Consider the following 20,910-nt stretch of genomic DNA (forward strand, 5'->3'; position numbering starts at 1 on the left):
CCGATATCTTTGTACAGCAACTTGTAGCTACGTTACGTGTAGTTACATATTTTGCATCTTCTATTTGACAATATACACTCACTTTATTAGGTATTTATTAGACGTTTTGGGTCTTCTGCTGCTGTAGTGTATCCACTTAGAGGTTTGACGCATTGTGTGTTCAGAGATCTGTTCACTGATGTAATGTATAGTTATTTCCATTACAGTCACCTTCCTGTCAGCTTAGACCATTCTGGCCCTTCTCCATTACCTCACTCATCAAGCCATTTCCGTCCGCAGAATTGCCGATCACTGAATGTTTGTTTGTTTTTCGCACCATTCGGAGTAAACGCAAGAGACTGTTGTGGATGAAAATCTCAGGAGGTCAGCAGTTACAGAAATACTCGTACCTGCCCATCTGGCACCAACAATCATGCCACAGTCAAAATCACTATTGGTTGATATGAACAGCAACTGAAGCTCCGGACCCATATCTGCACGATTTTATGCATTGCACTGCTGCCACGATTAGGTAATCGCAGGACTAAGTAGGTGTACAGGTGTTCCTAATAAAGTTCAGTGAGTGGATATTTCGGCAATTGTTGTCTGTATCTGTGTGCATGGACAGTAGACCAGCTGTAAATATTGCTCTCCTTCAGTTGCCATAAAAACCATTTACCCAACATCCAACCAGCTGCCTGCCTTTCATTTTATTTCCTGCTTGATACTATTCATTTGAATGAAGTTGGTCAGGATTAGAAGATATGAAATTATATACTTCATTATGTCACGTCCTGGCTCAGTGGCTCAAGAGGGAGACGCACACTGACGCATTTAAAAAACAAGGTCAAATTTATTAGAAATAACCAGTTAACAAAAATGTGTAGTGTGAAAGTCAGTTGCATCAGTAGTGCGAGTGAATGGATGTGTGAAAAGTATGCTGAAGAAATGTTGTCTGATGCAAACCCAAAAAGAACCAACAGGTACGTGGGCAGAGTTCCCTGACAAGAGTCAGGCACATTTTAACATCTGGTCACAGGGGCTCCCAATTACGCAAACGACCTGGTACTCCGCCAAGAAACTGGCATCCACGTAGCCACGTTCGTCCGTCTTTAATCCGCCTTTGGTTCGTTCCGCCCCGGCGGTGGCCTGGCCGCTGAAGCCGTCCTTCCTCGCCTAGTCGTCCGTCTTTGATGCCGTCTAGGCTTAGAGAGAGAGAGAGGTTAGCGAGCGTGTTGTTAGAATGGTTTGCTCACGTGAATCCGGGACTTTTGAGGGTTCGTCCGTGGGGGTTTCCTCCGTGTGCATGGGCTCTCTCGCAATTCGTTAGCCCCGTCTAGGTTTCGCCAACCTATGCGTGTACTCTGGCTCCGGATCTCTCCTCCTCCGTCATGAGCCCGGGGTTGCGTTTTTAGGCTCCTTTTGAAGACGCCGCTTCTCCTTCCCGAACTCGGTTCAGCTGTGCCTGTTCAATTAAAATGTTCATTCACGTGCGGAATGCGGCCGCACCCGTCTCGCCCCGGGGGTTGCTGGCCATGGTGCTGATTCTCCTCCCGGTCTCTCTCCAAGGTGCCGTTCTCTTAGGATAGGACAAGGGAAAATATTCAGAGTGAATCAGCTTCCCCAGCTCTTGGCGCCGGCGCACGGGCCGTTCCACCCCAGTGGTGTACCGATCCCTGGTCGGGCCACCACAGGACGCTGTGGGTGTAACGTTACTACGAAGTTTAATTACTACGACGGGGTAGCGATTATTATTATTGTTGTTGTTGTTGTTGTTGTTGTTGTTGTTGTCATTGGCACTTTTTGTACACCTGTTTCATCCTACAGATGTAATAGTACATACAAATATCACACATTTACAAGTTCAGCTTGTGTGATCTAAGCTGCTCTGACTTTTGTTAAAATGTAAATAATCTTTTTGTACAAAAGATTTTTTACCTGTCAAATATGGTTATTTCTCATGAGCAATTATGATTGGCATGTCCTCTGAGCAAAGTCTATTTATTCAGCTTCAACACCTGATGCAGTCACCAGAGTTCCATTTAAGTCTACAGGCAGGTATGGAGAGGCTATCCTCTCATAACAAATATTGTATTACCTTGGTTTGTTTTTTTGGCTGTGTTCTTTACTTTCTCTTGTGTTCTATTAAGAGAGAACCTTGCAGTGTCTAACATCTTTTAATGGATTGGTGAGTTTACAATTATCTCTGAAATATAGCATTTATAAAAGGGGATATAAATGGTATCAGAATGTGAGCTTGACTCTTTCCAATGTGACTTTTTCCTTCAGAGCTGAGTGGTCCCACATCAGCAGTGTCCAGAGGCAGTCCTGTACATGTGCATGCCTCCTCCTTGCGTGGTAAATATATTCATAACCATTACATAATTTTACTTGTTTATGCTGAAATTAGATCCTAACATAGATTTTCTTGCCTGAATAGCTTCTCCTGCACCATGTACAGCCTCCAAAAATCAGCCCACAGCCACCGTGTCAAGAGCAGAGGGTACTGATGTACCTTCAGCGCCAGTGAAGGCCCCCATTCCAGTCCCAGTGGAACTTCTGCGTGTGTTCGTGGAGCTCACTGGAGCAGTAGCGCAGAGTATGGCATTGAATCTTACCCAATAGTAAATACTCTGTGAAGAGCCATCATTCATTGTATTTACTTTTTATTTCTTACTTCCGTTGTGAAAATATACTACAATTGTTGAAATTATACAATAGTTTGACTGATGACCCGTTGTCTCAAAGTTCACAGTGGCGTTGCTACAACAGTGCCACAGTCTCTGTCTCTGACCATATGTCCTCTTTTACACCCTCCAGCCCCTACCACACCTGAGCTAGAGACCTGCCTGGATGAAGGTGAGCCTCGCTCCGTAAACACACATGAGCTAGAGACACGACTGGATGAAGGTGGGCCTCGCTCCATAAACACACATGAGCTAGAGACACGACTGGATGAAGGTGAGCCTCGCTCCGTAAACACACATGAGCCAGAGACACGACTGGATGAAGGTGGGCCTCGCTCCGTAAACACACATGAGCCAGAGACACGACTGGATGAAGGTGGGCCTCGCTCCCTAAACACAACTGAAGTCATTGTTGAGTGTTATTGTGTCAGCTCTTAGATACTTTGTTAATTAAGTGTTTTAAGTCAGTAACCCCATACTTTGTGTTTTGTAGCAATAATACAGCCAGCAACAACTTCTCCCCCTCCGCCTCCACTCCCTGGTGTGCCTGGCAAGTACATATTCTGCCCAGCTAAGGTATTTTCCCAATACCAAGCACAATTTCCAGTGTGGGACGGCCCACAAACAGCGACAAGCAAGTAACGTTAACTTGCCTGAATCAGTGCGCCGAACAAGAGCAATGAAAAGCTACGAACTCTAAACATTTTACAAAGATTTTTACCTGAAGACTGCTCTCTCCTGCACACTTCAAACGGCAAACTAGCCGATAGACTAGGCATATTAATAAATACCAACCTTGGCAGGTAGCCTATCTGTCCCAGCGTTTATACAGTGGGTAGCTACTATGTAGTGGGTAGCTACCATGGGAAAGCAAAATATTCACTATTCAGTTCAATACACGACACAATTGAAAAATGCATCAAAACAATTAAATCTGAAAACACTATGATATTCGGGATATTGTCGGAGGTACATCGCAGTTATGCTGGCTGTACTACTGTGCGATATCGTCCGGCGATTTGTACAGCAACTTGTAGCTACGATACGTAGGCTACTAGGAAGAGAAATTCAGCGAGATTCACTACTGTAGCCTGTGTGAAAGTGACAAAACGTGACTTACCCGAGTCAGCGCGCCGAACAATGACAGAGAGCAAGAAAATAAAGAAATTGCGATGAACGATAAACATTTCAAAACTTAAGGCGAGACACGGCAGGCAAACGACAGTAACGACAGACGGCAGACACGACATATACTACCGTTTGGTTATTTTGAACATTAAATGACAAAAACCTAACAATTAGGCCATGTTTAATGAATGTCCATGAATACCAACCGTTGGCAGGTAGCCAAAACTGTCACAGCGTTTTTACAGTGGGTAGCTACTATGTAGTGGGTAAAGCAAAAGCAAAATATTCACTATTCAGTTCAATACATGAAACAATTGAAAAATCCATTAAAACAATGAAATCAGGAAACACCATATTCTGGATATTATTGGGGGGTACATCGCAGTTATGTGTACTGTGTACTGTGTGATATCTGCCGGCTTTTACGATTTGAGCTGCACTTCACGCCACTTAGACGACAGTCGCAAGTGAATCTTGCTGAATTTCTCTTCAAGGTAGCAGTAGCGAAAGTGACAAAACGTAACTTACCCGAGTCAGTGCGCCGAACAATGACAGAGAAAATGAAGAAATTGTGATGAACGATAAACATTTCAAAACTTAAGGCGAGACACAGCAGGCAGAGATCTGCCCGAGAATTTACTCGTAGACGCTTAACCGAGGCGGATGGCCACGGCATCCTCCCCAGATTTGAGTGAGGCGGCGTTTCCTCACGACGATTACCTATCCACTTGTGGGGAGATTCGGAGGCGTGGTCCTACAGTCATATCAGCATAAACTTTTTTGCACTGACGAAACGGAGAGCTTCACATGGGCAAGTGTGGTTGGCTTTGAAGACGCGTAACTTAAGTTTTGAAATGTTTATCGTTCACCGCAATTTCTTTATTTTCTTACTCTCTGTCATTTTTCGGCGCACTGACTCGGGTCGTGAAGTGCAGCTAAAATCGTAAAAGCCGGCAGATATCGCACAGTATACAGCCAGCATAACTGCGATGTACCCCCCAATAATGTCCCGAATATGGTTTTCCTGATTTACACCGCAGACTTGGAAGGAAAGAAACCCAAGAAGGGAAATCCTGCAAGATATATCTCTGATAAAAGTGTGTTATAAGTTGTGTTGAAAAGTGTTCGGATATAACGTTGTATTGAGGCAACGGAGGTAAAAATAGTTATTTATGTATGTGTAAGATAAGAAACGCAAAGGGTGAATAAAGGTATTAACGAGAGAAAATACAGGCTCTGGCGGAAAAATAAAGATAAAATATATAATAATATAGATAATAATAGGCGGAAAAAAATTTAAAAATAGATAATATAAAAGTATTACGGCCAGTATATGAAAATGAAAAAGGGAAAGAAAACGGCGACTGAGATAATAGCGGGGCTGTATCTCAAATGTATACAGGAGATAGAAACTATCTCCGATAAGTGGAAACAAAAAAAAGAACTAAGAAAATTGCGGCAAAATGGCCGTTTGATAAGAAAAATATGCGGAGGAGAAGGATAGCGTAATGGCGGCGGGTAGAAACTGAAGCGAAGAGGCGACTCCGCCTCCGTATGACATGTGGCCTTGGGAAGGAGGAGTGTGGAGAAGGGGCGTCAAAACAGGTGCAGAGGGACTTGGCTGGGTGATACAAAACGATTTTTTTCTTTTTATTAAATAAAACAAGAACAACACAGAAACCATACGGTTTAGCGATAAGGAGGAGCTCCCCAAAATAGTAGGGTCATTATTAATTTGGGCTGCTGTACCTCGATACATTCCCTGGTCCACTCAAGACATGCAACATATAATAACAAATCTCCCTGAGCTACAGAATGGAGTGAGCCACTGGTTCAAGATGCTGGAGGAGGAGATGACAGGCCGAATCTTGGCTGTTGGGGGCCTGAAGGCTCTCCTGGGGAAGGTTGTGGGGATGGAAACAATGCTGGACATATTCAAGCAGGCTGGCTTTGTCAGAGCCCAGGTGCAACATACAGCAGTGGACAGTGGGCCATTTGACAATGTACGTGCTGCGCAGGTGGAGGCTGATAACCGAAAGGGACGCACAAACAGATCCCATAATGCCGTATGGGAGGGGATGCCACCAGGAGTGGGGTGCCGCCTCGATGAGGTGGTGGGACTGAACACCATGACACACAGGGAGTTTGTGGATCATGTGGCGAACGCTGTAGAGAGACAGTGAGAAGAGGAAAAAAGCTGGAAGATCAAGCTAAAGACATTCAAAGAAAACTACTGTGCAGCTGAAGGAGCTGGAAGCCAAAGAACAAAAGCACCCCCCACACCTGAACCATGGAGCAGCCCGATGGTGCCCTGGCCAACAGTGGTCTACAACTTCTCCGGCATCCCTCACCCAGTAGCCATGTAAGGTAATATACAAGGGGGGAACTACAAATGGGTGCGCACCAAATCAGGGGAGGGCCAGGGAATGGTGGGCAAGCCAATCAGGGGAAAGGGCAGCAGAATCAGCGCAATTTTGATGATGCTGGTAGGGGTAGTATTTATGATAGCTGGTATTTATCAGATTCTAATTGGAGTAGATAATCAAAGTAAAAATAAAAGTAAACTTGGTGAACTTAGACAGAGTAGTAACACATAGAGCCAGACGCCTTCCTAAAGGTTCTTTGTCTCTTTTTATTTTCTTGCTCATGTGAGCTTGTGGGTGAGGGACGTTGTCCCCGGTATTTGTAATTTGGTTTGTGTTTTTTCCTGAGCTGCGTCTCATGATTCTTTATTTCCGTGCCTAGTGTTTTTTCTGGATTGTATGTTGTTATTTTGGTTGGGGTGTTCGCCCCGTTTTTAGGGTTTTTCGGAACAGGATTGTAGAATATTAAAGACATGTGTCCAGCTCTCTCTCTCTCTCTCTCTCTCTCGGTTCAGAGGGACTTCCCGTCTTCTTCTCATTGACGGGAAATAGCGCTCGTTTTCTTTCCACTAGCCTGAAAGTCAGTGCATGAAAAAGCCTTGAGTTTTGAAATGTTTATCGTTCATCGCAATTTCATTATTTTCTTACTCTCTGTCATTGTTCAGCGCACTGACTCGGGTAAGTTACGTTTGTAACTGACTTGTTCGTCTAGGTTCGTCATGTTGTTTAGTTGGTTACGCAGACTGGTTACGCACACTTTTACAGGTCTTTCCGCAAACTTTTTTTTCCGTCTGCCTCTTGTACGTCAAAGCAACTCTTGAGCATTACTCATCTCTCTCTCTCTCTCTCTCTCTCTCTTTCTCTCTCTCTCTCTCTCTCAGTAACAGTAAGGTTCGCATTTGAATCTCGTTCGGTAGTTCACAACTAAAACTGTACTTCGTTCAGCCTCCACAGGCCGCTTGGCACCTCCCCCTCTCCGAACCTCCACATCACGCTCACGACTACTGTCTGTTCTGGCTCCACGGTGGTGGAACGAACTCCCCGTTGAGGTCAGAACTGTAGAATCTCTCCCCACCTTCAAGCGCAAGCTGTTATGTTTGTTATGATTTATTTTCTTGTCATGTCTAGTTATGTTTCGTTACGATTATTTTACCTTGTTATGTTCAGTGGTTATCGTCTTAGTTCGCCCCTTTTCAACAAAATTCGATTTTTACACAGATGTAACTACGCTTCGTCGTACGGGAAAACCCCGTAATATCGCCTGTATATCCTCCCACCATAGACTTTAATTTTAATTGTTTTTCCATGTGTTTTTATTGTTTGTTTCTTTTGCGGCGTATAGATGAGGTGCACTCCATTTTAGGCACCTACACTGCGGTGACCCGTTCTGAGTTCACTTCAGTTCTGTGGCTAGATGGCGAAGCAGTTGACTCCTACAGCAGCGATGGCGCGGTCATCATGCCCATGCGAAACTGGATGCGTGAAGGTGACGGCCATGATCTGTGGAACACAGTCAGACGCCTCAATATGCAGCAATGGGACAGAGGCAGAACTGCCATCTTAAATGACAAAGGAATTCAAATGGCTGGTGAGTGAGTAGCCCTATATTTGAGCTTAAAAAAAAAAAGAAGTAATGTCCATCCATCCATCCATTATCTGAACCCGCTTATCCTGAACAGAGTCGCAGGGGGGCTGGAGCCTATCCCAGCATACATTGGGCGAAAGGCAGGAATACACCCTGGACAGGTTGCCAGTCCATCGCAGGGCACACACACACCATTCACTCACACACTCATACCTATGGGCAACAGACTCTCCAATCAGCCTAACCTGCATGTCTTTGGACTGTGGGAGGAAACCCACGCAGACACGGGGAGAACATGCAAACTACACACAGAGAGGCCCCGGCCGACGGGGATTCAAACCCAGGACCTCCTTGCTGTGAGGCAGTAGTGCTACCCACTGCACCATCCGTGCCGCCAAGAAGTAATATATTAAAGTTAAAGTCCCAGTATATGGAGGTAACTGCAGCACCCGTATTTAAGAATTACAAGGACCTTTGCACAGTTTGGATGGAATGGAGAGGATTTCCTGTCCTTCAGCATCTCCAGGCAAAAGTGGGAGGCTTCAGTGGGACCCTTCCGGGTCACAGTCATCGTACCTTAGCCACTTGGCTATGCTACATGCTGCTCAGTATTATAAAAAGATGAAATATTTTACCAAGGTATCAGAATTTAACTACGCAATATTTAGGGAATTATTTGAATTACTGCTATACAAAATCAGAGAGCCATACAAAACCCCAGAGAGTACATATGCAAATTAAAGTGTGTTTTACATGCACGATTCCAAATGATTGTTTTTTCTTGCTTCTTTAAAAAAAATTAAGGATGGTAATTTACTTCAAATGTGACCTTATTTTCCAATGGTTTTTACGCAGGAAACCAACCTTTTCAAAATGGACACACAGTACAAAGTTGTTTGAAACAGTCTGAACATTCAAACATACAAATGCACATTTTCATTTTCATCATAACCCCAAAAAGGCCTTTCCTCCTGCACAGGATATTAAGCCTTTCCCTGTTTTGCTATTTCAGCTCAGCCCACTGCTGCATTATTCGCTAAGAGATACCTGAAAGCTGGGAAGGTTATTCTTACCTGCCTAGTTTCAGGATTTTGTTGCATTAACATGACGGTGGGGTTTTATCGGGATAAAGACATCTTGGCTGAAAAAGATGGCCTTTTGTCCACTGGGATCAGACCGAACGGGGATGGGACCTGCCAGTTGAGAAAGAGCTTGGACATCTCAAACAGCAGTCCTATAGCTGTGGAGTCCATTTTGGAAATCTGACGGTCAAATGGGGTAAGTCCACCGATTTATAACCTGGTTTAATTTCATGTTGACTTGCAAGACGAGATGAAATTAATAGTGCTGTGAGAACAAAATCATGACCACTATTGTCGAGTGTGGCATCATACATTAGTGTGGCTGTCAAACTAACCTATTGATGTACTCTTTGCCTTCACAGACGGGAAGATATGGGACCTGGCTGTAGACCATATCAAGAGGCATCACTACTGGTCACTAGCACCTATAGTGCTTTTCATTTTGATGCTGACGCTCATATGGTTCACAGCTGTGAAACAGGACAAATTCACCAAGGAAGTGTGACCCTCGCATCTTATCTTGCAGTCACACTGAGGGAATTGACTGTGACAACCACCGCCAGTTTAAATCCTCTGCCGATGTGATCTGGATCTTGTGGCGCTGCCGAAATACGGCAGGATCTGGTGGATTTTTATGTATTGTTTTTGTTTAGTTTAGTTTGATATTATAGTTTAATTGATGCTTCTCATTCACCCATTCATACACACACTCACACACCAACAGCGATTGGCTGCCATGTAAGGCACCAACCAGCTTCTCAGGAGCATTTGGAGGTTTGGGTTCTTGCTCAGGGACTCTTCGACAGGTGGGATCGAAAATAAAATAATTTATTTTGTTTATTTATTCATTTATTTATTTTCAGAATTCATATTCGTATTAACTGCATCATTACAAGATTAGCAATCTCAAAATGTTAGTGTTCTGTATTTTTGAGAATAGCCCAACTGATGACATGGGTCTCAATATCTCTTTGTCTTATAGTGATCCATGGTCATCCCATATTTCGTCGCCTATAGGTCAAACACTTGGAGCAGGGGTCGGCAACCCTGGTCCTGGAGAGCCGCAGGATGTGCTGGCTTTCGTTGTTGCTTGGCATTAATTGATCAATGAAAGCCGTTGATTACACAGTTAACTCACCTCACCTGGTTTCTTGGGTCTGAGTCGCTTGCTTATTTTAAGGTGGAGACGAAAGCCAGCACACCCTGCGGCTCTCCAGGACCAGGGCTGCCGACCCCTGACTTGGAGCATAATTGTAGATGGCCGGTTGAGGACTCATATACCGCCATCTAGTGCACTGTAATTGTCTAAGCATGCCTCACAACTAGAATTGTTTCATGGATTTTTTTTGTTGTTGTTGTAAAATCTAAGTTCACTCTCCAATTGAGAGTCTATAATTGCTGTGAAAGTAAAACACCAATACATTCACGCTTGGTGGCTAGATCCCGGGCGAGCCCCCCAAATTGTTACGTCCAGGGGACGATGGGTGACCGTGAATCTAACGCCCAGGGAAGAAATAGTCAGAGCTGGAATTGCTTGCCAGCATATATACGTACACTTTAACGAACATACACAACGGTACAAACAAGCAGTGAAAGACAATCCTAAATGGTGTTGGTATAGTGTATACATTACATTACATTACAGGCATTTAGCAGACGCTCTTATCCAGAGCGAATCAAATCAAACACAGGGACAAGTGCGACGAGGACCCCAGCGGAAAGCTAACATTTACAGGTACAAGAATGGGGGAGCAAACCGGCCGTATAACTAGACACTGCCAATGAAGTTAAAACACCGCTGGCAAAATAACATGAAAACTAACAAGAAAAGAAAGTTATGTAGCGGCCTATGCTCATAAATGGCGTTAAACCAAATATACAGCGGGTGGCAGGAACAGCAAACTCGTCAGCAAAAGTTGCTAGGTGGCTATAGTACACGTCGTAGTCATAGCCACGCCTATAAACACAGGAAAGTCACTTTCTAGTGTGGATGGTTTTGAAGACGCGCAACTTAATGTCAAAGGCTACATCGCTCCTGGTTGACTCGAAGACGTGAGGATGAGAACAGGCTTTTTCTGTAGCCATTTTCTTGCGGTTTGCATTTGCTACATTCTAGCAACAGACTGCGCTTTCCCCATCTCCCGTATTTTGTGCTCTGAGGCACTGAAAGCTGGTGACTCTCTGGCATGATCGTAAACTTTATGATCTCTGTTACACGCATTTTCCCAGTTAGATATTCTTCTTCTGGAAGTAGGTAATTGGTCACGTCTCTTGTGAGTAGCTTTTTGGCGTTTTGACGATATTTCCAGGTTTCAAACTACCCGCGGCATGCTAAGGCGAAAGTGCTGAACACGTGATCTGATGGCTTTTCGCGTTTCACAGCGTACTTCGCATGAGGAGAAATAGATGTGTAGTTTCAAGGTTCTTACCACTAGTCTGAAAGAAGACAAGTTACGGAAGCTAAATAGCTCAAAATCTCAAAACTGACCAGTGCATGAAAACCCGATGTTTTTGCCTGCCGTGTCTCGGCTTAAGTTTTGAAATGTTTATCGTTCATAGCAATTTCTTTCTTTTCTTACACTCTGTCGGCACGCCAACTGGGGTAAGTCACGTTTCGTCACTTTCACATAGGCTACAGTAGTGAATCTCGCTGAATTTCTCTTCCAAGTAGCCTACGTAAGGTAGCTACAAGTTGGTAAATAAATATTTATTAATTTAATTTTTTATTTATTTCCAGAATTCATATTCATATTAACAACTGCATCATTACAACATTAACAATCTGAAAATGTTAGTGGTCTGTATTCTTGAGAATAGCCCTACTCTGATGACATAGGTCTCAATATCTCTGTCTTATAATGATCCATGGTCTGCCCATATTTCGTCGCCTATAGCTCAAACACTTGTAGCATTTCGTTGCCTATAGGTCAAACATTTGGAGCATAAAAAAGGGGCGACATGGCTCAGGCAGTAAGAGCAGTCATCTGGCAGTGGGAGGGTTGCTGGTTCAATTCCCCGCCCACGCTGTGTCCCTGAGCAAGACACCTAACGACTAGAATTTTCATGGATAATTTTTTTATTGTTTGTAAAATGTAAGTTCACTCTCCAATTGAGAGTGTATAATGCTGTGAAAGTAAAAAGTAAAAAAGACTTGATTTCACAAGCTACTATAGCTCTATGTCTTGCGTGTGCAATTTTTATATATATTTTATTTCATTTTAAGGTTTGAGAATCTTTTGTAAATATATGCGTGATTACTGCCGGGTGTTTTAAATATTGTGAATTTCCCAAGGGGGAGAACAAATTGATTGGTTGTTATTATATATGTAAATTTATATATGAGAAGACGAAATTGGAAAACATTCAGTTCCATTAACATTTATTTTTATTTTATTGATCTCATTTCTTTTCCCCTTTCTCAGTTCTTCTATTCAGTTTTTGGGGAAAAGCAAATGCAACGAAGAAAGGTTGATCTTGTGATGTTGACTGCTCAGAAACATTAGATAAGATTGTGACTCCCCTGGACCTTATGTTCAAACATTTGAAAAAAAAAAAAAAAAAATGTGTGGCCAGAAAAGACTGGAACATTTAAACCTGATTGCTGTGTTGATTGAGAAAGAAAAATTAGATTAAAATATGTACCGACAACATTTTACTCAATGGAGAATTGCGTTGCAGAGGCATCAGAACAGGCTTGGCAGAAGGACTGAAGCCAACAGGAAGAAGCAGAGAGGGGTGCCCGGGAAGGAGGAGCTTCCCAGTGACGCAGAACCAAGCTGCCCTGCCTTCACTGAGAAACCACCACCTTATTCTGGAGCTTCCCCTGCTGGAGGAATGTACCCTGACATTGAGGAGGTCCAAATGATGGTAAGTCAAGTAAATCAATCTGACACTTCCATTACAGATGGAAGGATGACTCAGACAAGGGACTTTATCAGGCCAGCTGAGCACCTCCTGTCCTCCCCACCAGAGGGACACCAGCAGCCCTTCAAGAATTCAACACCCCTCCATGCAAAGTGCCTGTTCATTACAGAGTGATGACCTACGCGACAGCCAGCTGTTTGGAGGAGGATCCATGGCCCATCAGGAACCTTGCCAGAAGCAAGAGCGCCCCCTAAAGGCCAGAACTGGAAAAGAGACTTTTATCCTATTGTACCAGACCCATCAACAATACTCACCAAAATCCCACCTTCAACAACCCATTACACTGTCATAGACTTGTGCTCATCATTTTTCTCCATCACCTTACATGAACAATCCCAAGCCCTTTTTGCTTTCACCTACAGAAGGCAGCAATACACTTATTCCAGGCTGCCACAAGGATACGTGGGATCACCAAGTGTGTTCAACCAAATTGTCCGACAAGATCTCTCCGATTTCGCCCGGTCCAATGGGAGCACACTCATTCAGTATGTAGATGATCTCCTACTCTGCAGCCCATCCAAAGAAGCATGCGAGCAAGACAGCTGAGCTCTCCTTACATGTGTCACACGCTGTGGACTCCATGCTATCCAGAGAAAAATTTGCCCTAACCCACCAAAGAGTTTCTGGCTACAAAGTTTTATTTTATTTTATTTTCGATCCCGTCTGTCGAAGAGTCCCTGAGCAAGAACCCCCAAGCCCAAATGCTCCTGAGAAGCTGGTTGGTGCCTTGCATGGCAGTCAATCACCGTTGATGTGTGAGTGTGTGTATGAATGGGTGAATGAGAAGCATCAATTATAAAGCACTATACAGATATACATACAACCTGTCCCCACCTCCACCCCTACCCCCACCACCCCACCCCACCAATATCAAACAAAACTAAACATTTAAAAAAAATAAATAAAAAAAATCCCATATCTCCCCGTCTGCGAAGGCAAGGAGTACATCAATAGGTTAGTTTGACAGCCACACTAATGTATGATGCCACACTCTACAACAGTGGTCATGATTTTGTTCTCACAGTACTATTAATTTCATTTCGTCTTGCAAGTCAACATGAAATTAAACCAGGTTATAATCGGTGGACTTACCCCATTTGACTGTCAGATGTCCAAAATGGACTCCACAGCTATAGGACTCCTCAGTGCTGTTTGAGATGTCCAAGCTCTTTCTCAGCTGGCAGGTCCCATCCCTGTTCGGTCTGATCCCAGTGGACGAAAGGCCATCTTTTTCAGCCAAGATGTCTTTATCTCGATAAAAGTCCACCGTCATGTTAATGCAGCGAAATCCTGAAACTAGGCAGGTAAGAATAACCTTCCCAGTGTTCAGGCATCTCTTAGCGAATAATGCAGCAGTGGGCTGAGCTGAAATAGCAAAAAAGGAAAAGGCTTAATATCCTGTGCACAAGGAAAGGCCTTTTTGGGGTAATGATGAAAATGAAAATGTGCATTTGTATGTTTGAATGTTCAGGCAGTTTCAAGACAACTTTGTACTGTGTGTCCATTTTGAAAAGGTTGGTTTCCTGCGTAAAAACCATTGGAAAATAAGGTCACATTTTAAGTGAAGTACCATCTTTAATTTTTTTTAAAGAAGCAAGAAAAAAAACAATCATTTGGAAGCGTGCATGTAAAACACACTTTAATTTGCATATGTACTCTCTGGGGTTTTGTATGGCTCTCTGATTTTGTCTAGCAGTAATTCAAATAATTCCCTAAATATTGCGTAGTTAAATTCTGATATCTTGGTAAAATATTTCATCTTTTTATAATACTGAGCAGAATGTAGCATAGCCAAGTGGCTAAGGTACGATGACTGCGACCCGGAAGGGTGCTGGTTCACACAGTAAGATCAGTGCATCTGTATAGCTGCTCAATTGCGGGTGAATAACAAAGTACATACTGATAAATTACTGCAGTATGTTATAATTCCGTACGGGAGGATCATGGCACTAACGTGTCTCCTGGCTCTCCTTCGTAGGACGAACTTCTCATGACATGTCTCACGCAGAGGAAGTCTAAGTAGAATGTGGTATTTTTGATGATGTCCGTGTCACTGTTCCACTTGGTTTCAATGGGGACAGCAGATCCCACTGAAGCCTCCCACTTTTGCCTGGAGAAGTTGAAGGACAGGAAGTCCTCTCCATTCCATCCGAACTGTGCAAAGGTCCTCGTAATTCTTAAATACGGGTTGAGCTCGACCTCACAGCCGAATCTCCCCTGAAGGACGGCAGCAAACGGATGTATGCAATGCTGCAGTTATCTCCACGTACTGGAACTTTAACTTTAATATATTACTTATATATTATATATTATATATTTATTATTCCTTTGTCATTTAAGATGGCTGTTCTGCCTCTGTCCTTTTGCTCCATATTGAGGTGTCTGACTGTGTTCCACAGATCATGGCCGTCACCTTCACGCATCCAGTTTCGCATAGGTATGATGACCGCGCCATCGCTGCTGTAGGAGTCAACTGCTTCGCCATCGAGCCACAGAACTGAAGTAAACTCAGAACGGGTCACCGCAGTGTAGGTGCCTAAAATGGAGTGCACCCCATCTATACGCCGCAAAAAAAACAAACAACAAAAACACATGGAAAAACGCACGCACTCACCTACACACCCTCTATATACTACAGTGCATACATACATTGGATGTACTTTAGTCTATGGTGGGAGGATATACAGGCGAGATTACGGGGTTAGTGAGGAAACTTAAGCCTTAACCGTGCGTTTCCGTACTACGAAGCTGAGTTGCTGCGTGAAGGAGGCAAAATGTTGCTGGTGACTTCCGGTTCGCATTTATCAAAATGAAAGTTCGGTGAATAAAATTATTTATGAACTGTAATTTTGTCAATTTTAATTGTTAAATTAATACAGTTGGATATGATTGTGATGTATTTGCAGAGAATATAAAATTCTGCACAAATTTCAATAAAAACTGTTTGCCACCTGTTGTTGCTGTCTGTCAGGTGTGGTATGGGCATGCATTGCCATAGACTGTCAGTTGCCACCCAACTCATTTGCATAGCTGATAACTCAAAAACTATAAATTGTTTCAAAATCAAAGGGGGCATACATTTGTTAGCTGGACCCATATCTTTAATATTAAACAGTCCTTTCTGTGAAATCCTGTTCCGAGCAATTGTTGCTGTGTTTCTAGTGTGGGGTGGCCATACGTTGCCATAGACTGTCAATTGCCACCCAACTCATTTGCATAGCTCATAACTCAAAAACTATAAATTGTTTCTACAGTCCTTTGTTGCTCCAATTTTATTCACCGAACATTCATTTTTATAAATGCGATCCGAAAGTCTCCAACTGTGGCCAGCAACATTTGCTAACTTCACGCAGCTCAATCTAGCTCCGTGAAGTTGGCAACGATTAGACTTCCTGTACAGAAGTTCCGTCAAAACAAGAGCTGTTGAGTAACGTTGATATAGCTGGGTGTGTGGAACTATGGAGCTTAAATGTTCAGTGTTAGTCTGTTCATCCACAACAAAACCCTTGGTTATGAGGGTCTATATTTATATGTAGACCGTTTTCCTTGCAATTTGGACATTCAAGTTTTGAAATGTTTATCGTTCATAGCCATTTATTTACTTTCTTACTCTCTGTCATTTTTCGGCGGACTGACTCGGGTAAGTTTCGTTTTACCCTTTCACATACAGTTTATGTCCGACAGTAGATTCGAACTACTTTCAATAAAATTCGATTTTTACACAGATGTAACTGAGACGGGTGCGTGGGGGTTGGACCCAAAATGCACGACTCAGAAACAATAGTAATATAAAGACCCCTCAGGGCTTTATTCGGGACGAATCCCAGGAGAGTAGTCAATACAAGCAAAGTCCATACACGTAGATCCAGCCAAACAAAAAGTAAACAAACAAAAAGCACGGTGCCGAGGGAAGAGGCAAACTCGTCGTCGGTAGACGTGCAGGGAGGTCCGGTAGCAGGAGAGCTGTCAGCGGGGCAGATGAACAGACGGACGGCAGGCAGAGGCGTCGTCGTGGACGAAGCGGGAGTCGAAACCATGAAACAATCAGCGAAGCAAAAGTACAAAAACGGTAGGCGAGGACGAAGTCAAAAAACAAACGATGGTCACAAAACAGAAATCAATAAACAATGGTCGGTAAACAGGCGTGGCTCGTAACGTGTAATCACTGGTAGTAAATGCTCAAGAGTTGCGTGTAAACAGAGGCAGACAATTTCGCAATGAACAGTTGCGCGACTGGGCTATAAATGCAGGTGTAGACAATTAGTTAGAGCGTAGCAAGGAAATGGAAAACAGGTGCGATGGATGACAAGTTTAACAAGGAGCTTAGTAATCGTTAGTAATAAACCTATCCTGCCCTAGCATTAGTAAATTAGTAAATGACATGCACGAGAAACGTAAGGTAACATGAACACATGATTAGTTTGTTAGTCTCTACCCAATCCTGATCTAGCGTTAGTAGTTTTAGTAAATAGACAAATAGAAACAATTAGGAAGTGAATGACAGAAGGAGAGAGAGAAAAGGCGGAACGCAAGGTTTGCGGAAAAACATGTAAAAGTGTATGCATAAACCGTGACCAGTTAACGTAATAATAAACATAAATCAAAACATGACACAACGCGAAACTAAGACGATAACCACTAAACATAACCAGGAATATAATCGTACGAAAACATAACTAGACATGACAAGAAAATAAATCGTAACGAAACATAACTAAACAACATGACGAACCTAGACTAACATAATACATGAAGACACTACGTGACTAAGACAACATGAATAAACATAAAACATGGCGAGACAGACCTGAAACGTGACAGTAACTCCGCTTCGTAGTACGGGAAAACCCCGTAATATCGCCTGTATATCCTCCCACCATAGACTATAGTACATTCAATGTATGTTTTTTATTTAATTTTAATTGTGTATGTGTGCGTGCGTTTTTCCATGTGTTTTTGTTGTTTGTTTCTTTTGCGGCGTATAGATGAGGTGCACTCCATTTTAGGCACCTACACTGCGGTGACCCGTTCTGAGTTCACTTCAGTTCTGTGGCTCGATGGCGAAGCAGTTGACTCCTACAGCAGCGATGGCGCGGTCATCATGCCCATGCGAAACTGGATGCGTGAAGGTGACGGCCATGATCTGTGGAACACAGTCAGACGCCTCAATATGCAGCAATGGGACAGAGGCAGAACTGCCATCTTAAATGACAAAGGAATTCAAATGGCTGGTGAGTGAGTAGCCCTATATTTGAGCTTTAAAAAAAAAAGTAATATATTAAAGTTAAAGTTCCAGTTCATGGAGGTAGCTGCAGCATTGCAAACATCCGTTTGTTTCAGGTGCTGCCGTCCTGCAGGGGAGATTCGGCTGTGAGATCGAGCTAAAACCGTATTTTAGAATTACGAGGACCTTTGCACAGTTCGGATGGAATGGAGAGGACTTCCTGTCCTTCAACATCTCCAGGCAAAAGTGGGAGGCTTCAGTGAGATCTGCTGTCCCCATTGAAACCAAGTGGAACAGTGACACGGACATCAACAAAAATATCACATTCTACTTAGACTTCCTCTGCCTGAGACATGTGATGAGGAGTTCGAACTACGAAGAAACGGAGAGCCAGGAGACACGTTAGTACCATGGTCCTCCCGTACGGAATTAGAACATCCATCCATCCATCCATCCATTATCTGAACCCGCTTATCCTGATCAGGGTCGCAGGGGGGCTGGAGCCTATCCCAGCATACATTGGGCGAAAGGCAGGAATACACCCTGGACAGGTCGCCAGTCCATCGCAGGGCACACACACCATTCACTCACACACTCATACACTCATATCTACGGGCAATTTAGACTCTCTAATCGGCCTAACGTGCATGTCTTTGGACTGTGGGAGGAAACCGGACACGGGGAGAACATGCAAACTCCGCACAGAGAGGCCCCGGCCGACGGGGATTCGAGCCCAGGACCTCCTTGCTGTGAGGCGGCAGTGCTACCCACTGCACCATCCATGCCGCCACGGAATTAGAACATACGGCAGTAATTTATAATCATATACTTTGTTATTTAGCAGCTATACAGATGCACTGATCTTACTGTGTGAAACAGCAACCTTCCGGGTCGCAGTCATCGTACCTTAGCCACTTGGCTATGCTACATGCTGCTCAGTATTATAAAAAGATGAAATATTTTACCAAGATATCAGAATTTAACTACGCAATATTTAGGGAATTATTTGAATTACTACTATACAAAATCAGACAGCCATACAAAACCCCAGAGAGTACATATGCAAATTAAAGTATGTTTTCCATGCACGCTCCCAAATTATAGTTTTCTCTTGCTTCTTTTAAAAAAATTGAGGATGGTACTTTACTTAAAATGTGAACTTATTTTCCAATGGTTTTTACGCAGGAAACCAACCTTTTCAAAATGGACACACAGTACAAAGTTGTCTTGAAACTGCCTGAACATTCAAACATACAAATGCACATTTTCATCATTACCCCAAAAAGGCCTTTCCTCGTGCACAGGATATTAAGCCTTTTCCTTTTTTGCCATTTCAGCTCAGCCCACTGCTGCATTATTCGCTAAGAGGTACCGGAACACTGGGAAGGTTATTCTTACCTGCCTAGTTTCAGGATTTCGCTGCATTAACATGACGGTGGGGTTTTATCGGGATAAAGACATCTTGGCTGAAAAAGATGGCCTTTTGTCCACTGGGATCAGACCGAACGGGGATGGGACCTGCCAGCTGAGAAAGAGCTTGGACATCTCAAACAGCACTGAGGAGTCCTATAGCTGTGGAGTCCATTTTGGAAATCTGACGGTCAAATGGGGTAAGTCCACCGATTATAACCTGGTTTAATTTCATGTTGACTTGCAAGACTAGATGAAATGAATAGTACTGTGAGAACAAAATCATGACCACTATTTAGCCACATTAGTGTGGCTGTCAAACTAACCTATTGATGTACTCTTTGCCTTCGCAGACGGGAAGATATGGGACCTGGCTGTAGACCATATCAAGAGGCATCACTACTGGTCACTAGCACCTATAGTGCTTTTAATTTTGATGCTGATGCTCATATGGTTCACAGCTGTGAAACAGGACAAATTCACCACAGAAGTGTGACCCTCACATCTTATCTTGCAGTCACACTGAGGGAATTGACTGTGACAACCACCGCCAGTTTAAATCCTCTGCCGATGTGATCTGGATCTTGTGGCGCTGCCGAAATATGGCAGGATCTGGTGGATTTTTATGTCATGTTTTTTTTAGGTTCCTTTGTTGCCATGGTATTTCTTCGCCTGGCCCTATAGGTCAAACACTTGTAGCATAATTGTAGATGGCCTGTTGAGGACTCAAATACCGCCATCTAGTTTTAGTTTTTCGTTTTTTTTTTTGTGAAATCTTAAGTTCACTCTCCAATTGAGAGTGTATAATTGCTGTGAAAGTAAAACACCAATACATTCACACATGGTGTGAATCAACAACAAACAATTTCGATTTATTTTACACAGTGATATCTGTTGTATATCATTTTTGACTTCTCTCGTCGCCAAATGTTGTGTTGCACCTATGAAGGGAGAGAACCCGTAGAGCGAGATTCAACAACACAACACTTTAATAAGAATAACAGGGACGAAGCAGGTCCTTACAGCAGCCATACCCAACCACAACTCTCGGCAAATCTTTATACCTTTTTACATCCAGTTTCACTTCCCGTTTTCCTGGTCTTACGTCACGAGCATTAAAGGCACAGTTTCTCATTTCTCCCCATGCTGATCCCGGGCGAGCCCCCCAAATTGTTACGTCCAGGGGACGATGGGTGACCGTGAATCTAACGACCAGGGAAGAAATAGTCAGAGCTGGAATTGCTTGCAAGCATATGTGGGAAACTTTGGATTAAGTGGCCCCCCATCTAATTTTTTATTTTACAAATGTTATGAATGTTTGTAATTTATTTAATACCTTCATTGTACAGCCAGCATAGCAGTGAAGGAGAACTATTCATTTATAGCGATACTAGTTCTTGTCACAGGAGGGCGCTATAGGATTGCTAGGACATTCGGGTTCGGACGCTCGGCTCGACTCCACTGCGCTCGGTCGGAGTCGTCAGACGACAGTTGAGCAGAATGTAAACCACACTGATACAGCGTCTCT

The 20,910-nt window shown here is 43.4% G+C and overlaps 1 protein-coding gene across 2 annotated transcripts; it reads left to right on the top strand.

The window, feature by feature from the left end:
• The first annotated feature begins 16,185 nt into the window (after window positions 1-16,185).
• Window positions 16,186-20,289, top strand: LOC133125144 (class I histocompatibility antigen, F10 alpha chain-like). 2 transcript variants are annotated; one of them, XM_061236887.1, is made up of 5 exons: window positions 16,186-16,388; window positions 17,734-17,979; window positions 18,089-18,373; window positions 19,310-19,582; window positions 19,736-20,282. In XM_061236887.1, exons 1-5 carry the CDS (start codon window positions 16,322-16,324, stop codon window positions 19,876-19,878), a joined length of 1,014 nt encoding a protein of 337 aa, XP_061092871.1. In that variant the 5' UTR covers window positions 16,186-16,321; the 3' UTR covers window positions 19,879-20,282. The 2 variants fall into 2 exon arrangements, with proteins under 2 accessions (XP_061092871.1, XP_061092870.1); XM_061236886.1 differs by lacking the exon at window positions 16,186-16,388 and having other exon boundaries at window positions 17,595-17,979; window positions 19,736-20,289.
• Window positions 20,290-20,910: the final 621 nt, after the last annotated feature.

The sequence above is a fragment of the Conger conger genome, chromosome 3, assembly GCF_963514075.1.
Source record: "Conger conger chromosome 3, fConCon1.1, whole genome shotgun sequence".
Classification (NCBI taxonomy): Eukaryota; Metazoa; Chordata; class Actinopteri; order Anguilliformes; family Congridae; genus Conger; species Conger conger.